The 16712-nt window shown below is 36.2% G+C and overlaps 3 protein-coding genes across 5 annotated transcripts in view; all 3 read left to right on the forward strand.

Moving 5' to 3' along the window:
• Positions 1 to 3781, forward strand: part of LOC107663708 (probable palmitoyltransferase ZDHHC20) — a 10216-nt gene extending 6435 nt beyond the window's left edge. For 2 of the 3 annotated variants that reach the window (XM_016454013.1, XM_016454015.1), the window contains exons 11-14: positions 966 to 1058; positions 1149 to 1264; positions 1344 to 1391; positions 1708 to 3781. In XM_016454013.1, the coding sequence (XP_016309499.1) occupies positions 966 to 1058; positions 1149 to 1264; positions 1344 to 1387 (253 nt within the window). In that variant the 3' untranslated portion in view covers positions 1388 to 1391; positions 1708 to 3781. The remainder of the gene's footprint in view (positions 1 to 965; positions 1059 to 1148; positions 1265 to 1343; positions 1392 to 1707) is intronic. The other variant, XM_016454014.1, reaches the window with a different exon arrangement.
• Positions 3782 to 4667: 886 nt separating this feature from the next.
• Positions 4668 to 13445, forward strand: slc51a (solute carrier family 51 member A). Its single transcript, XM_016453866.1, has 8 exons — positions 4668 to 4955; positions 7341 to 7492; positions 7793 to 7866; positions 9828 to 9986; positions 11495 to 11606; positions 11697 to 11843; positions 11942 to 12047; positions 12840 to 13445. Exons 1-8 carry the CDS (start codon positions 4880 to 4882, stop codon positions 12992 to 12994), a joined length of 981 nt encoding a protein of 326 aa, XP_016309352.1. The 5' UTR covers positions 4668 to 4879; the 3' UTR covers positions 12995 to 13445.
• Positions 13446 to 14348: 903 nt separating this feature from the next.
• Positions 14349 to 16712, forward strand: part of LOC107663620 (pyruvate dehydrogenase (acetyl-transferring) kinase isozyme 3, mitochondrial-like) — an 8389-nt gene continuing 6025 nt past the window's right edge. Inside the window, exons 1-3 of the mRNA XM_016453852.1 lie at positions 14349 to 14678; positions 15763 to 15904; positions 15986 to 16057. Of these exons, the coding sequence (XP_016309338.1) occupies positions 14576 to 14678; positions 15763 to 15904; positions 15986 to 16057 (317 nt within the window). The 5' untranslated portion in view covers positions 14349 to 14575. The remainder of the gene's footprint in view (positions 14679 to 15762; positions 15905 to 15985; positions 16058 to 16712) is intronic.

A 16712-nucleotide genomic window follows, 5' to 3' on the forward strand; every position in this document is an offset into this window, starting at 1 on the left:
AGTATTTGCTATTGACTGCTCAAATGCGGAGTTCGTGTGTGTGTGCATGCGCGTGTGTGTGTGTGAGAGAGAGAGAGAGACAGTGTCACATCAAAGTGGAGTCAGCTGTCTTAACCGCGGCTTTTGTACTGCATCATTACTGTGTCTGTTCCCCTTTCGGGCTTGAACTGATGGTAAAATTAATGACATTATTTACTGTCTTTACATTTATTTTGAAAGATGAAGCTCGCGATTATGGTAAGGGGCGTTACATTTCCGCCGAGTGCTTGCGGTGTTTGGCCAATCACAATGCACTGGGTCAGCTGGCCAATCAGAGCAGACTGCGCTTGTCGGAAGGAGGGACTTTGTAGAAAACGAAGCATTTGAGAGAGGCGGGGCATAGAGGACCTACAATAATGTACAGTATTTGAAAAATAATGTGTTTTTTGAACATTAAAGCATGTCAACATATTCTGTTACACCAAATACACAAAATAATGATCTTTAAAAAAGCATCATATGACCCCTTTAAAGAAATTAATACATTTATACATCAAGACTATATTAAATTGGTCAAAAATTACAGTAAAGACCATTATAATGTTACAAAAGGTTCTTTTGAATCCTGAAAAAAGCGTCACATTTTACACAAATATATTAAGCATGTGACACTGAAGACTGGAGTAATGGCTGCTGAATATTTAGCCTTGCCACCACTGGAATAAATTACATTTGAAAATATATTAAAATAGAAAACAAATATTTAAAGTTGTAATAATATTTCACAATATTATTGGTTTTACTGTATTTTTTAATCAAATAAATGCAGCCAAAGTAAGCATAAGAGACTTTCAAAAACTTTTGAACTGTAGTGTATATCAGTTTTGCATGGTCAAATACCACATTTTCCTCCAAATCAATCTAGTTCAAAATTAGATAAAGTATCTATTAAAAGATACATTTAAATATTTTTTTTTCTGCTATAGTCAAGGAGATGGCTTTTCTTTTCCTACACGGTTGGTCACTATTGATCCAGAGCAGCCCACTGAATGTCTCCAGCCTGCCGGGTTGGATAAAGGGTGAGGAGCCATTTTTTCTTTCACTATTGGGTGGGCACTAACCAAAACCAGATGGATTGTAATAACTCTCAGTGTGGTTCTTTCCCTCAGTGCTGTAGAAGGTTCTGCAGAGCAAACCACCCCTCTCAGTGAGTCCCAAAACCATCTGTTAGGCAATGCTTTCCACATTGAAGAAGATCACAAAGAGACAGACGTCTTAAAGTCTGGTAGGTTGCATATGTTGCTCTATTCTAGCAAGGAATGAGTGAGAAAAGTTTTGAGAATAACCGTCATCTTGCCTTTCAGATGAAAGTGAGGCTATCACTATCTCAATTGAGAGCGAGTCATAACCAGGTAAGGTGATTTCACACTAAGCACTGTTTGTAATATATGCAATATATACACTATGGTTCAAAGGTTTAAGGTCAGTAAGATGATTTCTAAAGGATCATGTGACACTGAAGACTGGAGTAATAGCTACTGAAAATTCAGCTTTGCCATCACAGGAATAAATTGCATTTTAAAATCTATTAAAACAGAAAACAGTTAATACAATAAATGCCCCCTTGATGAGCATAGGAAACTTCTTTCAAAAACATAAAAAAAAAACTTACTGACCACAAACTTTTGAACTGTATTTATGACGTTCTGATGTCATTTCCTTCTGTAGGACTGAAGCTGGTGCGGGGTGAATCCTCAGTGGTCTCGTGCCTTCGACTCCCAGTATTGGGGACTGTTGAGGAGAATCACAGCCATCAAAGCTGATGCCTTAAACAGCTCTTTTTCTCTGAAAGCTCCTGAACACTTTCCTTTACCCATCGCTTCTGGAGCGTCCCAAATCTGTCCTCACATCTGTAAAATTGCTCCCAGTCCCCATTCAACTATAGTAGCTGCACTCTTTCAACAAAGAGATTTGCACGCATGTCTTTTACATCCATTGTTTTTGCAAAGCAGACTGTTTTGTTGCTCAGGCCTTCACGAGACATGCAGATTTCATGTGCATGTGAACTGATACAGGCGATAGTAATTTCTAAACTGTTCTCCAAGTGTTTACCAGGAAATGCACTAAATCTGGTACCAACTGCTGTTTACTTGAGGGACAGGTGGGAAATGTTTTATTTTCTGGATCCATACCAAGTGAACAGTCTGACTGAGCTCATCTGGAATCCCGTGTGCCACAGAGTTCAGATTTAATGGACACTGCAAAGCGCAAGGTGCTCATTCGGACTTTTATGTTTTGGAATATTATACTTTTTTTTTTAAACTTCATTAACATTCTTCTAAGATATATGTACACACACACGTTCACAAAGTGCAACAGAGTGTGTCCAGGCAGAGGAAAAATGCCTGAAAAAGACTGAAAATCTTTTTTGTGTATTCTTAAGCTGCTCCACTTACGGTGACATTGTTTTTTGTCGTCGTCTTGAGATGATTCTGGTGTGGAATGTTGTGCACACGTCGGCCACTTTACGTATGCCAAATAAAGGGCTTAATACCAGAGCTCTGAACTCTACAGTAGTGTTTACAAAATGTCAGTAATACCTCTCTGCTCATGCAGTGTAGCCAGTGTCATCTTGGAAACCAAATTGAAATCTTTGTAGGTTCCTCCTGCAGTATCAAAACTGGCCAGCAGGCGGCATTTACACTGCTTGATATTGTATTACGCGGTCAGTGGTCTTTGGTATTGTATCACCAGACTATTAGTCTCAATCCTCGATTAAATTATGTTTTACCCTTTTTTTCGTTTATATTTTATACATAAGCATTGTGAATAGCTCTGTAGATTCAGAATACTTATTTTTAAGCCATTTTTTGCAAAGCGGTAAAGGTGAAACGTATTTATATTTGTCGTAAATGATCATTTGTAAACTTTGGTCCAGTGTGAAATAATAATTGTGCCCGTCAGCTGTGACTGTAGCGTGTGCTTACGTGGAACTGATGTGTGGAAATCCAGATGTGTTTATGTACTACAAAGTGAATCGCGGTGATTGCTTCATTTGTGTTGTGACTTTTCTAAAGAAATGCCTTGACAAATCAAGACTTGTGTGCAAGCGTGCATCTGGTGTCGCTGTTCTGGAGTGTTTGTTGTAAATGAGGTTAAAACAAGTAACGTAACCAGTAAAAAAGAGACAAAATAGCTCCATACAGAAAAACAAAGCAGTCTTTCGTGAATTTAGATAGACAGATGATCTTTATTTATACACCTGCAGCATTTTATGGAAAACTTTACTATCTCTGATCTGACTTTGAATGGATTGTAAGTATTACCAGATGGGTTTTATTGTTCATTAAGACATATTTGACTGTTTATGTGCTGAGAAAATCTGTTTATCATTTTTAGCATCAGTGACCACACTTTGACTGTCAGCACAGTTAGGAAGATTGCTGGTGGTTACGAAGATTGCAGCAAGTAATTTTGTATGTGAAATGGTTTAGCTGTTTTTGTGGTGTTAAGGAATGCGTATATTGGTAAAGTTTTTTTTTGTTTTTGTCTTTTGGACAGCCTTCTTATGAATTACACAGCCTTTATTATATTATTATTATTATTATTTTGGCATTCATTACATTTTATACTTTATTAATTACGAAAAAGTAAACATAAAGCCATAATGAAATTATTATTAGAAGATTTGGTGTTGGTGTCCTTGTACCATTTTCTTTATTTCTGTCACAATAGAATAAAAACTGAAGCCTTGTGTTTCAATGCATGTCAAGAAGAGTTACATATTTGATCTGCTGATGTGCCTGGAGGATAGATTTTTTTTAAGTACATCTTTTGAAATGCTCTCTCTTGCGCTCTCTCTCTCTCTGTGTGTGTGTGTGTGTGTGTGTGTGTGTGTGTGTGTACTGGCTTCAAGGGCTGTTCACATGAGTTTTTCAAGGGCTGTTCTTTACCCTGAACTCTTTCCAGCTCATTAGCACTGAGGCCATTCAACTCTTGCAAATCACAAGTTTAGCATGTTAAACATACTGTTCTCATACTCCTTTAACAATCTTTGTAAAAATGTGTATGTGTATTTTCAGTCTTGTGAACTTTGGTTTGTGTGAAGTTGTAACCTAAACCTTCCCAGTTACTGTTCATGCCTGTTTAACACACGTGTTTTGAAGTCCCAGTTTTTGTTTCGATTGCATATAGTGTGATTAGCCTATATCTGTCTGTTCGTCTGCCTGTCTGTCTGTCTGTCTATCTATCTAACGGTCTATTAGTCATTCCCTTCTCAGAACTGAGTTAACTGTAATTTCAGTAGAAATACAAGAAGAAACAAATACAGTGGAAACCAAAAATTCCACAATTGTTACTATTTTTTATTTTCGCGCTATACAACAATAACAAGTTGGTATGAGAAGTTCTTCAGCAGCACTGTGTGAAACTTTAGGCTTTTCTGTCATTTTAATTTTTTTAAATTAGGCATTGACGTTTTTAGTGACTAATATAAACACGATTGTATTATACAATAGTATGTCTTTTTGAAGTTGATATAATGCCTATCTTCTACTTTACCTAATAGTTTTATCATATTCGGTTGTTGTTTTTATCTGTTCGCGTGACGTGTGAGTGTGGCGCTATTGCGCAGGCGCAGTGTAGTCGGATGAAAGAGTTGTGTTTTCATTGGTCGGTGATGCATCAATATTTACCCCTTGCATGGGCGGCTCCTTTAACAAGAGCTGGGATTGCTAGGGTGCTGGGATTCCACTACACACCCAAGTCTACAAAACACCAGCCTGCTTTCTTCTCAGTTTATTAGTTTCATGCATGCTGAAACTAACCGGTGGTGAGGACAGTGGGGTTTCCACGGATTACAGTTTGCCCTGGATCGTGTAAATAAACGCTGATTGTCAAGATGGAAATGTCCAATTTCACACTTTTTGATCCGCGATGCAGGGAAGAGGCTCCGTTCGCTATCGATGTTATTATGCGTATGTATCTATTATTTTTATTATTTTACTTTATTAACAATAACTAGAATGGTGGAAATTATACCGATGTTGTAACAATTTGAATACAAAACATAAAACGTTAGTTTTCATATTATCTATTCTAAATAATGCAGCCAGCAGTCTCCAGATCGGCATAAATTACTGTGGTCACATTCAGTGGCTCCTGAACTTGAGTGCGCATATGATAATGTTGAATGGCACTAATGTGATTCGTTCCAGGTTGTCACCCTCAACTGTAGTAGACTATATTTGTGTCAAACCCTCATTCTTGTTTTAATAGCTCTCACCTTTACTCTAACTTGCAGTAAGAGGGAGGGATGAGAGTATCAGCCGTGATTGTAAACGTAAGGGTTGATTTGTCCTCAGAAGAACTTTGCACAATAAAATTTGCACATGCACAATAACATGATGTTCTTGTTCAAACGACTTACAAGAAAGTGCATGCACTGTGGGGGGGAGTACAATGTTTTATACTTGAAATAATTGTGTAAGTAGTAAAACAACACAAACGGGGCAAAAATGCGTTTTAAGTTTAGAAACATTTTGAGTCTCACAGTGCTTTGGTCCAAATGCCTGCTTTCCTCTTTTACATCACCTACACACACACACACACACACACACAAGTTCGGTGAGAGAGAACAAAGCCAATAGTTGTGGAACTCCAGTAAGTAAGGCTGTTAACTTGTGTCAAGGCTATTTTATTCACTTAAACATCGAATGAAGTGATTGTTTTATCTTTAATACAGATGATGCCAATGTATTTTTCGATGCATCCGCTATACAGCAATAATAACGTTACCTGCTTGAGATAAGGGGTTGCCAGGTTTTCATAACAAAACCCGTCCAATTGCTACTCAAAACTAGCCCAAACTAACCGCTTTTCGAGGGGTCTCCCGGTAAAAATCGTGTTCTGGGGGCTAAAATACACGTTATTGGGGATGCTTCAATCCACGGACATGAAAAACACCTGGCGGCAACAGTGATAAAGTAGCCCAATTCCACAGGAAAACCGCGGAATTGGCAACACTGATGGATAGTAATGTCTACAACGGGCACGAGCGCTGTCACGGCGCGACCACAACAGCTTGAAGTTGTCTAATTTGGCACGGTCTCCCTGCTGCACTAATAGTAAGCCATTCCTCTGTGTATACATATCCTTACAAGTACAATTTTAGCTGTATTATTTGTGTCCCCCCCCCACTGTTAGACGAAATTTACACCCCTCGGCAATTGGAGCATGGAAGTTAGGTAACATCACATCAATGAACAGAATAAAAAGCCAGACACCTGGTTTGTGTAAAGCTACACACCAGCACAATGTGTCAAACATGAAGTATCATTAAAATTACACTGATAATAAGTGATGTAATCTGAAATGGCTTGTTTGCTAGGTTATTCCTGAAATTCTCAATTTAACACTGACTAGATTTTTCCAGCGTACTTCATTCAGACTGGAAACACATGATGGCTTTAAAAAATGTGGAAAGTTATTATTGTTTGCCTCTATAAATCTAGAATTGTCCTTTTATTCCACACAGTATGTCTTTAATTGATTATTTCAGTGTTTTCATTGATTCTAAAATTAGTAAAATAAGGTGATTACATTTAAGACAACTGGTAAAATGTGACACCTAAGCTTAATCATCTTTCATTATTTTCCACTTCTAAAAAAAGCATTAAGCAGTGGTATTTTAGTTATTTACTATTATAGTATGTATTCATATATTGAATTAGCTTTTATTATTATATTTTAATGAGTTTAAGATAATTTGTAAATGGATGGCATGTGTGAGTTTATAAAAATATTGTTTTTGTTGGTCCAAAATAATTTAACATTTTTAATAATTTTAATTTTAGTCATTCTGATATGCGTGTTTGTCTTTATATATATATATATATATATATATATACACTGAACAAAATTATAAACGCAACACTTTTGTTTTTGCCTTGAGTTCAGCTTATGAAAAATGGGGGCAAAAACAAAAGTGTTGCGTTTATAATTGTTTTCAGTGTATGTATATATATATATATATATAATTATATACTGTATATATATAATTATATACTGTATATATATATATATATATAATTATATACTGTATATATATATATATATATTATTTAGCTTTAATATTTTAAGCATTTCATTGAACTTAAAACAAAAATGAGAAATGTTGCCTTTTCAACTAACTGATTTAAATACGTTTTTCATCTAATATTTAGATTTTATTTTTATTTCAGCTTTATTTCAATTATTTTTAGTTTTATAACAACACTGGCATTAAGATAATGCTAAACAAGTATAGTATGACAATGATGTAGCAATTTGGATCTTCTGACGGTGCTGTTTGTGTTCTTCAGAGCTGGATATCTTTGGCATTGTCCTCTTCTCTGTACTGACTTTAATGGCCACAGTGTCCATGCTGGTTTTCACTGAAGAATGCATCTACATCTATAAGAAAGTACCTCCAAATAAGAAAAGTGTAATCATTTGGGTAACCGGAGCAGCACCGGTGAGTTCTATCAGTCAAACATTTGTCCTTTTATCTGCTCTATTATTCATGTTATCACTTATATCCCTCCCTGCTTCTTGTTATTTTACAATCTATTATTTTTTTTTTTAATTCTTAATAATTCATCACTCCTAATTAGAACTGACATGTCAAATATGAGCTTTATCTGTATCCCACCCAGACGGAAACTAAGGCAATGGTACGGTTAGTCATTTCTAGTGCATTACTGTCTGGATGAGTGATTATGAGTCTCAAGTTCATCTTCTTCTGAGGTATTATGTTTATCTTTATCTTTTTCAGGTTATTGCTACCATGTCTTGTTTGGGCATGTGGGTTCCAAGGGCCACAATGTTCACTGATATGACATCAGCTACGTGAGTTCTTAACTTTTCCCCAGTGTGGAATGCATGAAAAAAATAGGTTGTGCCAATAGACTATAGTATCATGTATCGACGATAGTTCTAAAACTAAGTTTAAATATTTAGTTAATAGATTACACTAACATTTGGCTGCTTTTAGCCTTACCCTGGAGTTGGTTCACTCTCCGGCTATGAAACTAATAAATAAATAAACTAGTATATAAATAAATTAGCATGATAATATTGTGTATCTGCGATCTCACAGGCTGCCGATAGGACGATATGACGATGGAGCATATTGCCCAACACTAAAACTAGATAAGTAAAGTTTGTGAACAAACTTTGAAGTTGGCTTGAGAAACCCTAGCCTGAAAGTTTGAAGCAGTTTTAAAAGCTTAAAAGTTTTCAAAGTTGGAAAGTTTAGATAGAATAGATAGATGTTGATAGCATGTTGCTAGCATAATTAACATGTTGCAACCATGTTTTTAGCATTATTATTATGTTGTTAGCATGTTTCACTAGCATGATTAGCATGTTGCTAGCATGTTTTTAGCATGATTAACATTTGCTAGCATGTTTTTAACCTGATTAGCATATTTAAAGGGGTCCTATTATGCTCTTTTACAAAGTCTTTATTTTGTTTTGGGGGTGTACTAGAACAGGCTCTTAAAGTTGAAAAAGTGAAAAAGCATAATAGGACCCCTTTAAGCATGTTGCTAGGATGTTTCTAGCATGATTAACATGTTGCTAACATGTTTTTAACATGATTAGCATGTTGTTAGCATGTCTAGCATGATTAGCATGTTGATAGCATGTTTTAGCGTGATTAGCATGCGGTTAGCATGTTGCTAGCCTGTTTTAGCATGATTAGCTTGTTGCTAGCATGTTTTTAGTGTGATTTAATATGAATGAAATATCCCGCTAAAAAACAGCTAAAACCAAGTAAAACCAGCTGATTTAGTAAAAAACCCCAGCTAAAATTAGCTGATTCAGTAAAAAACGCTAAAAACCAGTTAAAACCAGCTGATTTAACAAAAAAACAGCTAAAAAACAGCTAAAACCAAGTAAAACCAGCAGATTTAGTAAAAAAAAAAAAAAAAGAAGCTAAAAACAGCTGATTCAGTAAAAAAAACTGCTAAAACCAAGCAAAACCAACTGATTTAACAAAAAGCTAGCTAAAAAACAGCTGATTAAGTAAAAAACCGCTAAAACCAAGCAAAATCAACTGATTTAACAAAAAGCTAGCTAAAAAACAGCTAAAACCAGTTGATTCAGCAAAAAAAAACAAAACATAAAAACGCTAAAAACCGGTTAAAAACAGTATAGGCTGGTTGTCTAGTCTTAGCTGGTTTAAGCTGAAAATAACTGGTTTAAGCTTGGTTGATCTTTTAGCAGGTCTCCCAGCTTGACCAGTTAAGACCAGCCTGTCCAGCTAAAAAGTGGCATAAACCACTTTAGAATCAGCTTGGGAGACCAGCCAAAGCAGTCAATCAGCTTCTGCTGTTTTTTTTCAGTAGGAAGTTGTTAAGCTTTGCTATTGCAATAGACAGCTTAAATACACCATAAGTCTCATTGTACAAAAGTTTTCAATAAAAATCTATGGGATTTTTGGTGGTTTTGATAGTCTGGTTTACGAAAACCGTAAGTCAGATCAGTTAGAAAGATAGAGCAACCCGAGTCAGACCAGTCTGAAGGTCTGACCCGAGTTTGGTGGTTGTAGCTCGAAAGCTCTTGGAGGAGATACATTTTAAAATTTAGTCTCAGAAGAAGAAGAAGAAAAAGCTTAAATAGCATTTCAGTAAGTTGGCTTTCTCTAATTCAGTAGTGGTCAAACATTGTTTTCACTCTTCAAAAATTACTTCCTGTTCCAGATATTTTCCAGTGTACAAAACTTTGAATTGCTTGAAAGAATTGTGGATTTGTGTGTGTGTGTGCAACCGTGACACAAATTAACATATTTCTGACTTAATTGGCAGATACTTTGCAATTGTGGTCTTCAAGTTCCTGATTCTCATGATTGAAGAGGTCGGAGGAGACAATGCATTTCTCAGGCACTCAGAGAATAAGTCATTTAAGATCAGCACAGGACCTTGCTGCTGCTGCTGCCCGTGTCTGCCAAATGTCCCCATCACACCGTAAGCAAACCTTAAAGTGTGCTTGTCACGCCATCAGACCCAATCACTGCCACAATGCGAGCCAGTTGGTGGTGGTTGCTATGAAACTCAAATAATCAAAATAGCCCACCCTCTAGTATCTATGACTGGAGACTAGGGCCCACTTGAGGGCCTCAGCAAACATCCAAGGTGGCCTCAAGAAGACTTAAAATGATTTAACTTCAGAAAAAACAAGTATTATTAAAAGCTAAAATAACTAAAAATCAAGGTCTTATTTTAATTCACCTCACCACTGAAGAAAAAGAAAACATTGTTAATTAATTTTAAGTGTTATTTCTAGACCTGGAAAAGTAAAGTCAATTAATAAAATCTTAAAACTCTAAAAAGTCTACATTTAGTAAATTTTTCTGCCAAGTTCCATAATATTTTATTAGGTAGAAAGTAATTTTAGCTAATGATTTTAAAAATGTTTTATGTTTTAGAAAAAAATATTGATGTGGACAATAGACCTTAGTCAGGGTAGTGCCATATTTAAAATTTTTTTTACAGGAATGAGGGATAAAATATGGTGCATTCTGTGGATTGTACTGTTGTTTAACAACACACCAATTGTTCAGCTGATGAAAATTCTTTGAGGAAAACAACTTTCAATAGACGAAAATCCTCACATCCTCATTTTCCATGTTAAATTCGAACGGTTAGACATACAAATAATATTTCAAAGCAGCTTCACCGTTATAAACAGGAAAACAACTATTAAAGTTCTTTAGTTATGAAACATACAATTTCAGCTGTAAAGCAGCTCTAAAAAGGCAATAGTGTATCCATTCAACTCACTTTAGTTCAAAAATAATGTAAAGTTCATATAATTATGAAACAAGCTTAATTCAGCCATAAGCAGCTCTACAGAAGGCAATGTTGTCATTATTCAGCTCAAGTCAGTTAAATGTTGATTCAATTCAGTTCAATAACAGTGTCAGTGTTGCAGAGTTCATCAATTATGACAGTTAACTGTCATTATCCAGTTCAATTTAGTTCAAATGTTGTTCACATCTAATAGTGTCAGTGCAGACCATGTCTTTTAAACCCCGACTGAGTAAGACAAAGGTGACAGAACATCCTAAACAGTAGCCTGTATAGAAATAGATGAATCATTCATATTAACTAAATTGCACCTGCATGTTAAACATTCTAAAACTGACTTCGGAAGTTTGCCATTAATTGCCCATATCTTCGTCTGGATGTCGACAGGATGAGTGCATCTCTGGCCATTCAATTCTTCTGCAAACATGAGGTCTTTATCATGCTTAGTGCGCAACCTAAAATGGGCACCTTGGGGCCATTGCACTCTTTGCTATCTGGAAGAAAGGAGCAGTTTTTTTGCAGCTCCTGGAATCATTGGCTTTATATCAGTGTTATGTAAGACTTCCATTATCAAACTCAAACAGTTGAATGTGATACCTGTGGGTGGGCTCATGTGACTTGGAATGTCAAATCTGAAAAACAAATATTGTGCTTTGCTTTTTCAGAGGATCTCTGTTCATTTTGAAACTGGGGTCCTACCAGTTTGCGCTGTTGAAATTGGTCTTAACTATCCTTTCTATAGTCCTCTGGTCGAATGGCAACTTCAATTTAGCTGATGTAAGTATAGACACTGCAGTTATTTTAATACATCATTTTATTTTTAAATTTGAGAAAGACTTGCAGAGTGTCTCTTTCTCTGGTCTGTAGGTTTCAGCCACTGGAGCAGCCATATGGATAAACTCCTTTATAGGCGTTCTCACCATTATCGCCCTTTGGCCTGTTGCAATCATGTTCATGCATGTGCGAGAGGCATTACGCACCCTTAAAATGGTCCCTAAATATGCCATGTATCAGGTTTGTACTTATTCCTTGCAATTTTTTAGAACATCCTTGGTGTTTAGTATTGCTGGAATGAATGTTTCCAGTGATTCAACAATTATATCTGCCCGTAGTTGGTGCTGATTCTTAGCCAGCTGCAAACTGCTGTCATCAACATACTGGCAATGAACGGGACTATTGCCTGCACACCACCCTACACGTCCCAGGCCCGTGGATACTGTGAGTACCATCATGTGGCAGAATGTAACATAACAATCCTGTTAAATTATCATAGAGCACAGGACTTAAAGGGATAGTTCATTCTAGACATTAAAATTCTGTCATTATTTACTCACCCTCATGTTATTCCAAACCTGTATAAGCTTCTTCTTTCTTCTGTGAAATACAAAAGAGAAGTTTAGCAGAATGAGTTGCTTTCGTCCAAACGAAAGTGGATGAGCAGCTGTCAAGCTCCAAGACTTTGTGGGGAAGTCGTGGCCTAATGGTTACAGAGTCAGACTCGTAACCCAAAGTTACGTTTGAGTCTCGTACCGGCAGGGATTGTAGGTGGGAGGAGTGAATGTACAGCGCTCTCTTCCACCTTCAATACCACGACTGAGGTGCCCTTGAGCAAGGCACCGAACCCCCAACTGCTCCCCGGACGCCGCAGCATAAATGGCTGCCCACTGCTCCGGGTGTGTGTTCACGGTGTGTGTGTGTGTTCACTGCTGTGTGTGTGCACTTTGGATGGGTTAAATGCAGAGCACTAATTCCAAGTATGGGTCCCCATACTTGGCCACATGTCACTTCACTTTTTTTAAAAGCAGCATAAAAGTATCATAATAGAGTACCTTTTGTGTTCCACTAAAGTGAAGAAAGACAGTCATACAGGTTTTGAAAGACATGATGCAACAGAATTTCATTTTATTGGGCAAAAGTTCCCTTTAACTCTTGCTTAATTTGCTTACACCCACTTAAATATTCTGTCAGACATTAATGATTCCTAAAAACACCCTCAATTTCTTTTTGCAGTGATGAGTCAGCAGCTGTTGATTGTGGAGATGTTCATCATCACGCTAGTGACCCGTGTTTTATATAGACGTCAGTATGACCCCATACCAGATCTGGATGATGTTGAGGAGACAAAGACTGTCCTCACCTCAACAAAAGTTGTATATATTGCCTGAGAAGGACAGACTGTTGCGTGTGATTGAGATTTTGCTATTTTTTTGAGGCCAGTTTGTAAAAAAAAAAAAAAAAGTAATTTGTGAACAATGATGGTCATGGCAACGTTACATTTTCTATATGTATGTACATTTACATTTAGTAATTTAGCAGACACTTTTATCCAAAGTGACTTACAAATGAGGACAAATGATGATGTAAAAATGTACATGCTAGTATCTAATATTTTGCCAGTTATTGGGCTGCAGAATTTGACTGTAGAGTCAACCATGGCTTTGAGGGCCCTGATATTGATGTTTACACTTTTTATTGGGTGCGTCAATCTGGGGAATCAGGACTACAAAGCATTAGTAGATCTTGTGAGTCATGGTGCACATTGCTGATGAAGTGAGATAAAGTCATTTCTATGGCTTGATGGTCGGCTGCATGAAAGATTTTTGGAACTGTATAAAGGTCAGGATTCATTTATGGTTCTAAATTGTATGTTGATATATTACCCTTTGTACTGTAAAATGTCACTTCCTACTGTTGAATACAGATTTTTCCAGTAATCATGTCATTTGTTTGATGTTACTGTTAAAACTAAAACTATTTGAATAGGTCATTGAAATAAAGGTGAAGTAAAGTAAAATATAAATATTGGATGCAAAAAATGAAAGATAAAAAATAGAAGTACTAAAATTGATAAAAGTAAACCAATAAAGTTTATTAAAAAGTGATTTAAAAAATAATGCTAGGTCTCAATAATAAAAATGACAAAAGCACATCAAATTGAACTAAACAAAATAACTAAACTTAAAATGAAACTGAAAATATAATAATAAAAGCTAACTCAAATATTAATTACAGCTATAATATATAAATTATACTAAAATAACACTGTTATCTGCACACAACTGAGAACCAATAATAAACTTTTTTTCACGCTCAACTTTTCAGTTGTTCAGACTGGGAGACCTGCTAAACCATTCTAAATCAGCTAAGACCACAGACCACCTTAGGCTGGTTTAATTATTATTATACTTTTTTTTTTGCTTTTGTTTTTTACAGCAAGGTAATGTTTCTGTTTCCATAAATTGAAGTTTTTACGGACAAACAACCGTGTATTGTGGGTCTGAGAATTAATAATATAATCAAAATGGCTGGTTTTACAGGATGATATACACAAAATGTCATTAAAAACAAACACAAACAACCAAACAAACTCATAACCGCTGTTCTGCAACCTAACTTTCCACAGAGGCGTTTTATTCAGGTGAATGAATGGACCAATTATAAAGCACTGTCTTTTTTTCCGTGTTCTTCTCAGCCAATCACAGCACTCGCTGTTTAAATCAAGGTCGGTTGTGTGTTCGCTCTTGTGTACGTGCTGTGTGTTTAGCGCAACAGTGGCCGTGCGGGAAACACGGTACACACGTATAACGCAGTGTTCTGTTATATAAATAATATGAAACGGAGGTGAATTTTCGGATACGGATGTTGCGGTCAGCTCTACTCTTTGGACGATCCCTGCCATGATCCCAATATAAAGATATATTTTTCCTAAACAGCCTGGCATCAGTCGGTTCACATTTTCCCCCACAATGAGACTGTACGCATTTCTTCTGAAGGACCATTTACCAAAAATAGAATATTATTCAAGGTTTTCACCGTCGCCCCTGTCAATAAAACAGTTTCTGGAATTCGGTAAGTGCGAGCGCATCCATCACGTGAAAACTGACAGTCACTGACAGCGGCAGGTCACTTTTGATGTAGCATGATTACGTTGATTGCTTCATAAAATAAGTATGTTTTATAACCCATCATTGTTTTTAGTGTATGCTTAGTGTTCAAATCCGTTGACTGTAAATGCGACAAATCTGGTAAACAAGAACTTTGTGCATTTGGGAAAGAAAACATTCACAGGACGTCTCTATTTTGTATTATTGAGGAAGTTAGTTCTGTTTTTATGACAGTAGGAGATATGACACTTAATAATTTCCAAAGTTAACATTTAAAGATGTTTAAACTCAGAGACTGTTTAAACAGAAGAGTCACACATTAGAATCATTGATGCCATATATGACTAAAAATATATGTATGTCCTTCAGGTATTTATCGTCATTTATCTTGTTAATTGTTTGCATATATTATTTGAGTTGTCTATTTGCGGTCGTTTGCATATGAACCATCTCATATTAATAATATTATTGTAATGTAATATAACTGTCCGTTAATCAAACTGGATTCCCTCTAAGTAATTTAAAAAGAGGGAGAGGCTCTTTATAATATAATGTGAAGTGTGTGATATGAACGCTATGTAGACTACACCTAGGTGACGTTAGTCACAATAAATTTGAAGGTTTTTAATTGGATAGTTCACCCAAAAACGAAAACCCTGTCATTAAATCATATATCATATATCATCCTAAACCGTATGACTGTGGAAAAAGAAAAGGTTTGTGAATTTTCATTTTTGGGTGAACAGTCCACCGAACAATAGGAGTAATGGCACAAAAGGGACTGTCATAATGACACTTATCAGAATACTTTTCAGAATACACAATAGTTTCAAAGCAGTTTTACATAAAGTCATGATGTTAATATTTATAATATCTTATTATCTTCAAAGCTTATAGTTTAGCCTGATTAATGAGTTGTGCAGTATTTGCATGTGTCTCGGGCTTCAGGTATGGACAATAAATCATTTTTTGGCACTTTCCCATCTGTAAACACTGACAGCCTCTCCTGTTTTCTCAGTTGTTTATGTTTCTGGTTGCTGGATTTTTAGGTAGGGATAATGCATGTGAGAAGACGTCTTACATGTTTCTGCGGAAGGAGCTGCCAGTGCGTCTGGCTAACACTATGAGAGAGGTCAATCTGCTGCCTGACAGGCTCCTCAGTCAACCTTCAGTCAAACTGGTGCAGAAATGGTAAGTATAACTGAGTTTGAAATGGAGGATGTCAGATACACATGCTTCATGAAGCCTGAGCCCTGCCAAATCTCTCCACAGGTACATGCAAAGTTTTTTCGAACTTCTAGAGTTTGAGAACAGGAAGCCAGAAGACCCGCATGCCCTGAATGAGTGAGTAGGACTCTTTTTATTATGTTTTTTTTTTTTGCTTTTTGTGAGCCAGATAAACGCTCTTGTTCTGCAGGCAGTTGCACAGCATGCTATTATATTTTCACGCAAAGTGAATTCAGGCCAGAGTTGAGAACAACGGAATCAGATAGTGACTGAAAGCTGCCCTGACAGTGGAAAAGAACAAATATGCATGCTGGGTCAGCGAAAACAAAGGAAGAATCCTACTCACATGACATTTGTACATACAATGGCGTTTATTATTTATACAAAATACTATAAATTACCTGAATGACAAAAAAATGTAGCAAGATTTGGGTGTACTTACAGTTTGCTCTAGCTAAACAATATAATGACTAGGTTAGTGTTAGATATGTTTATTAGCCAGTATTTGGATATTTTATTGTTCATTCTATTTTTACATTTAGATTAACTTTGTCATCATCTAATGCTCACTCATAATTTAATAACACTTGTTAAAGGGGTCATATGATGTTGCTAAAAAGAACATTATTTTGTGTATTTGGTGTAATGAAATGTTTATACGGTTTAAGGTTCAAAAAACACATTATTTTCCACATACTGTACATTATTGTTTCTCCTCTATGCCCCGCCTTTCTGAAACGCGTCGATTTTTACAAAGCTCATCGGTCTGAAA

This window comes from Sinocyclocheilus anshuiensis, unplaced genomic scaffold (assembly GCF_001515605.1).
Source record: "Sinocyclocheilus anshuiensis isolate Anshui unplaced genomic scaffold, SAMN03320099.WGS_v1.1 scaffold928, whole genome shotgun sequence".
Lineage (NCBI taxonomy): Eukaryota > Metazoa > Chordata > Actinopteri > Cypriniformes > Cyprinidae > Sinocyclocheilus > Sinocyclocheilus anshuiensis.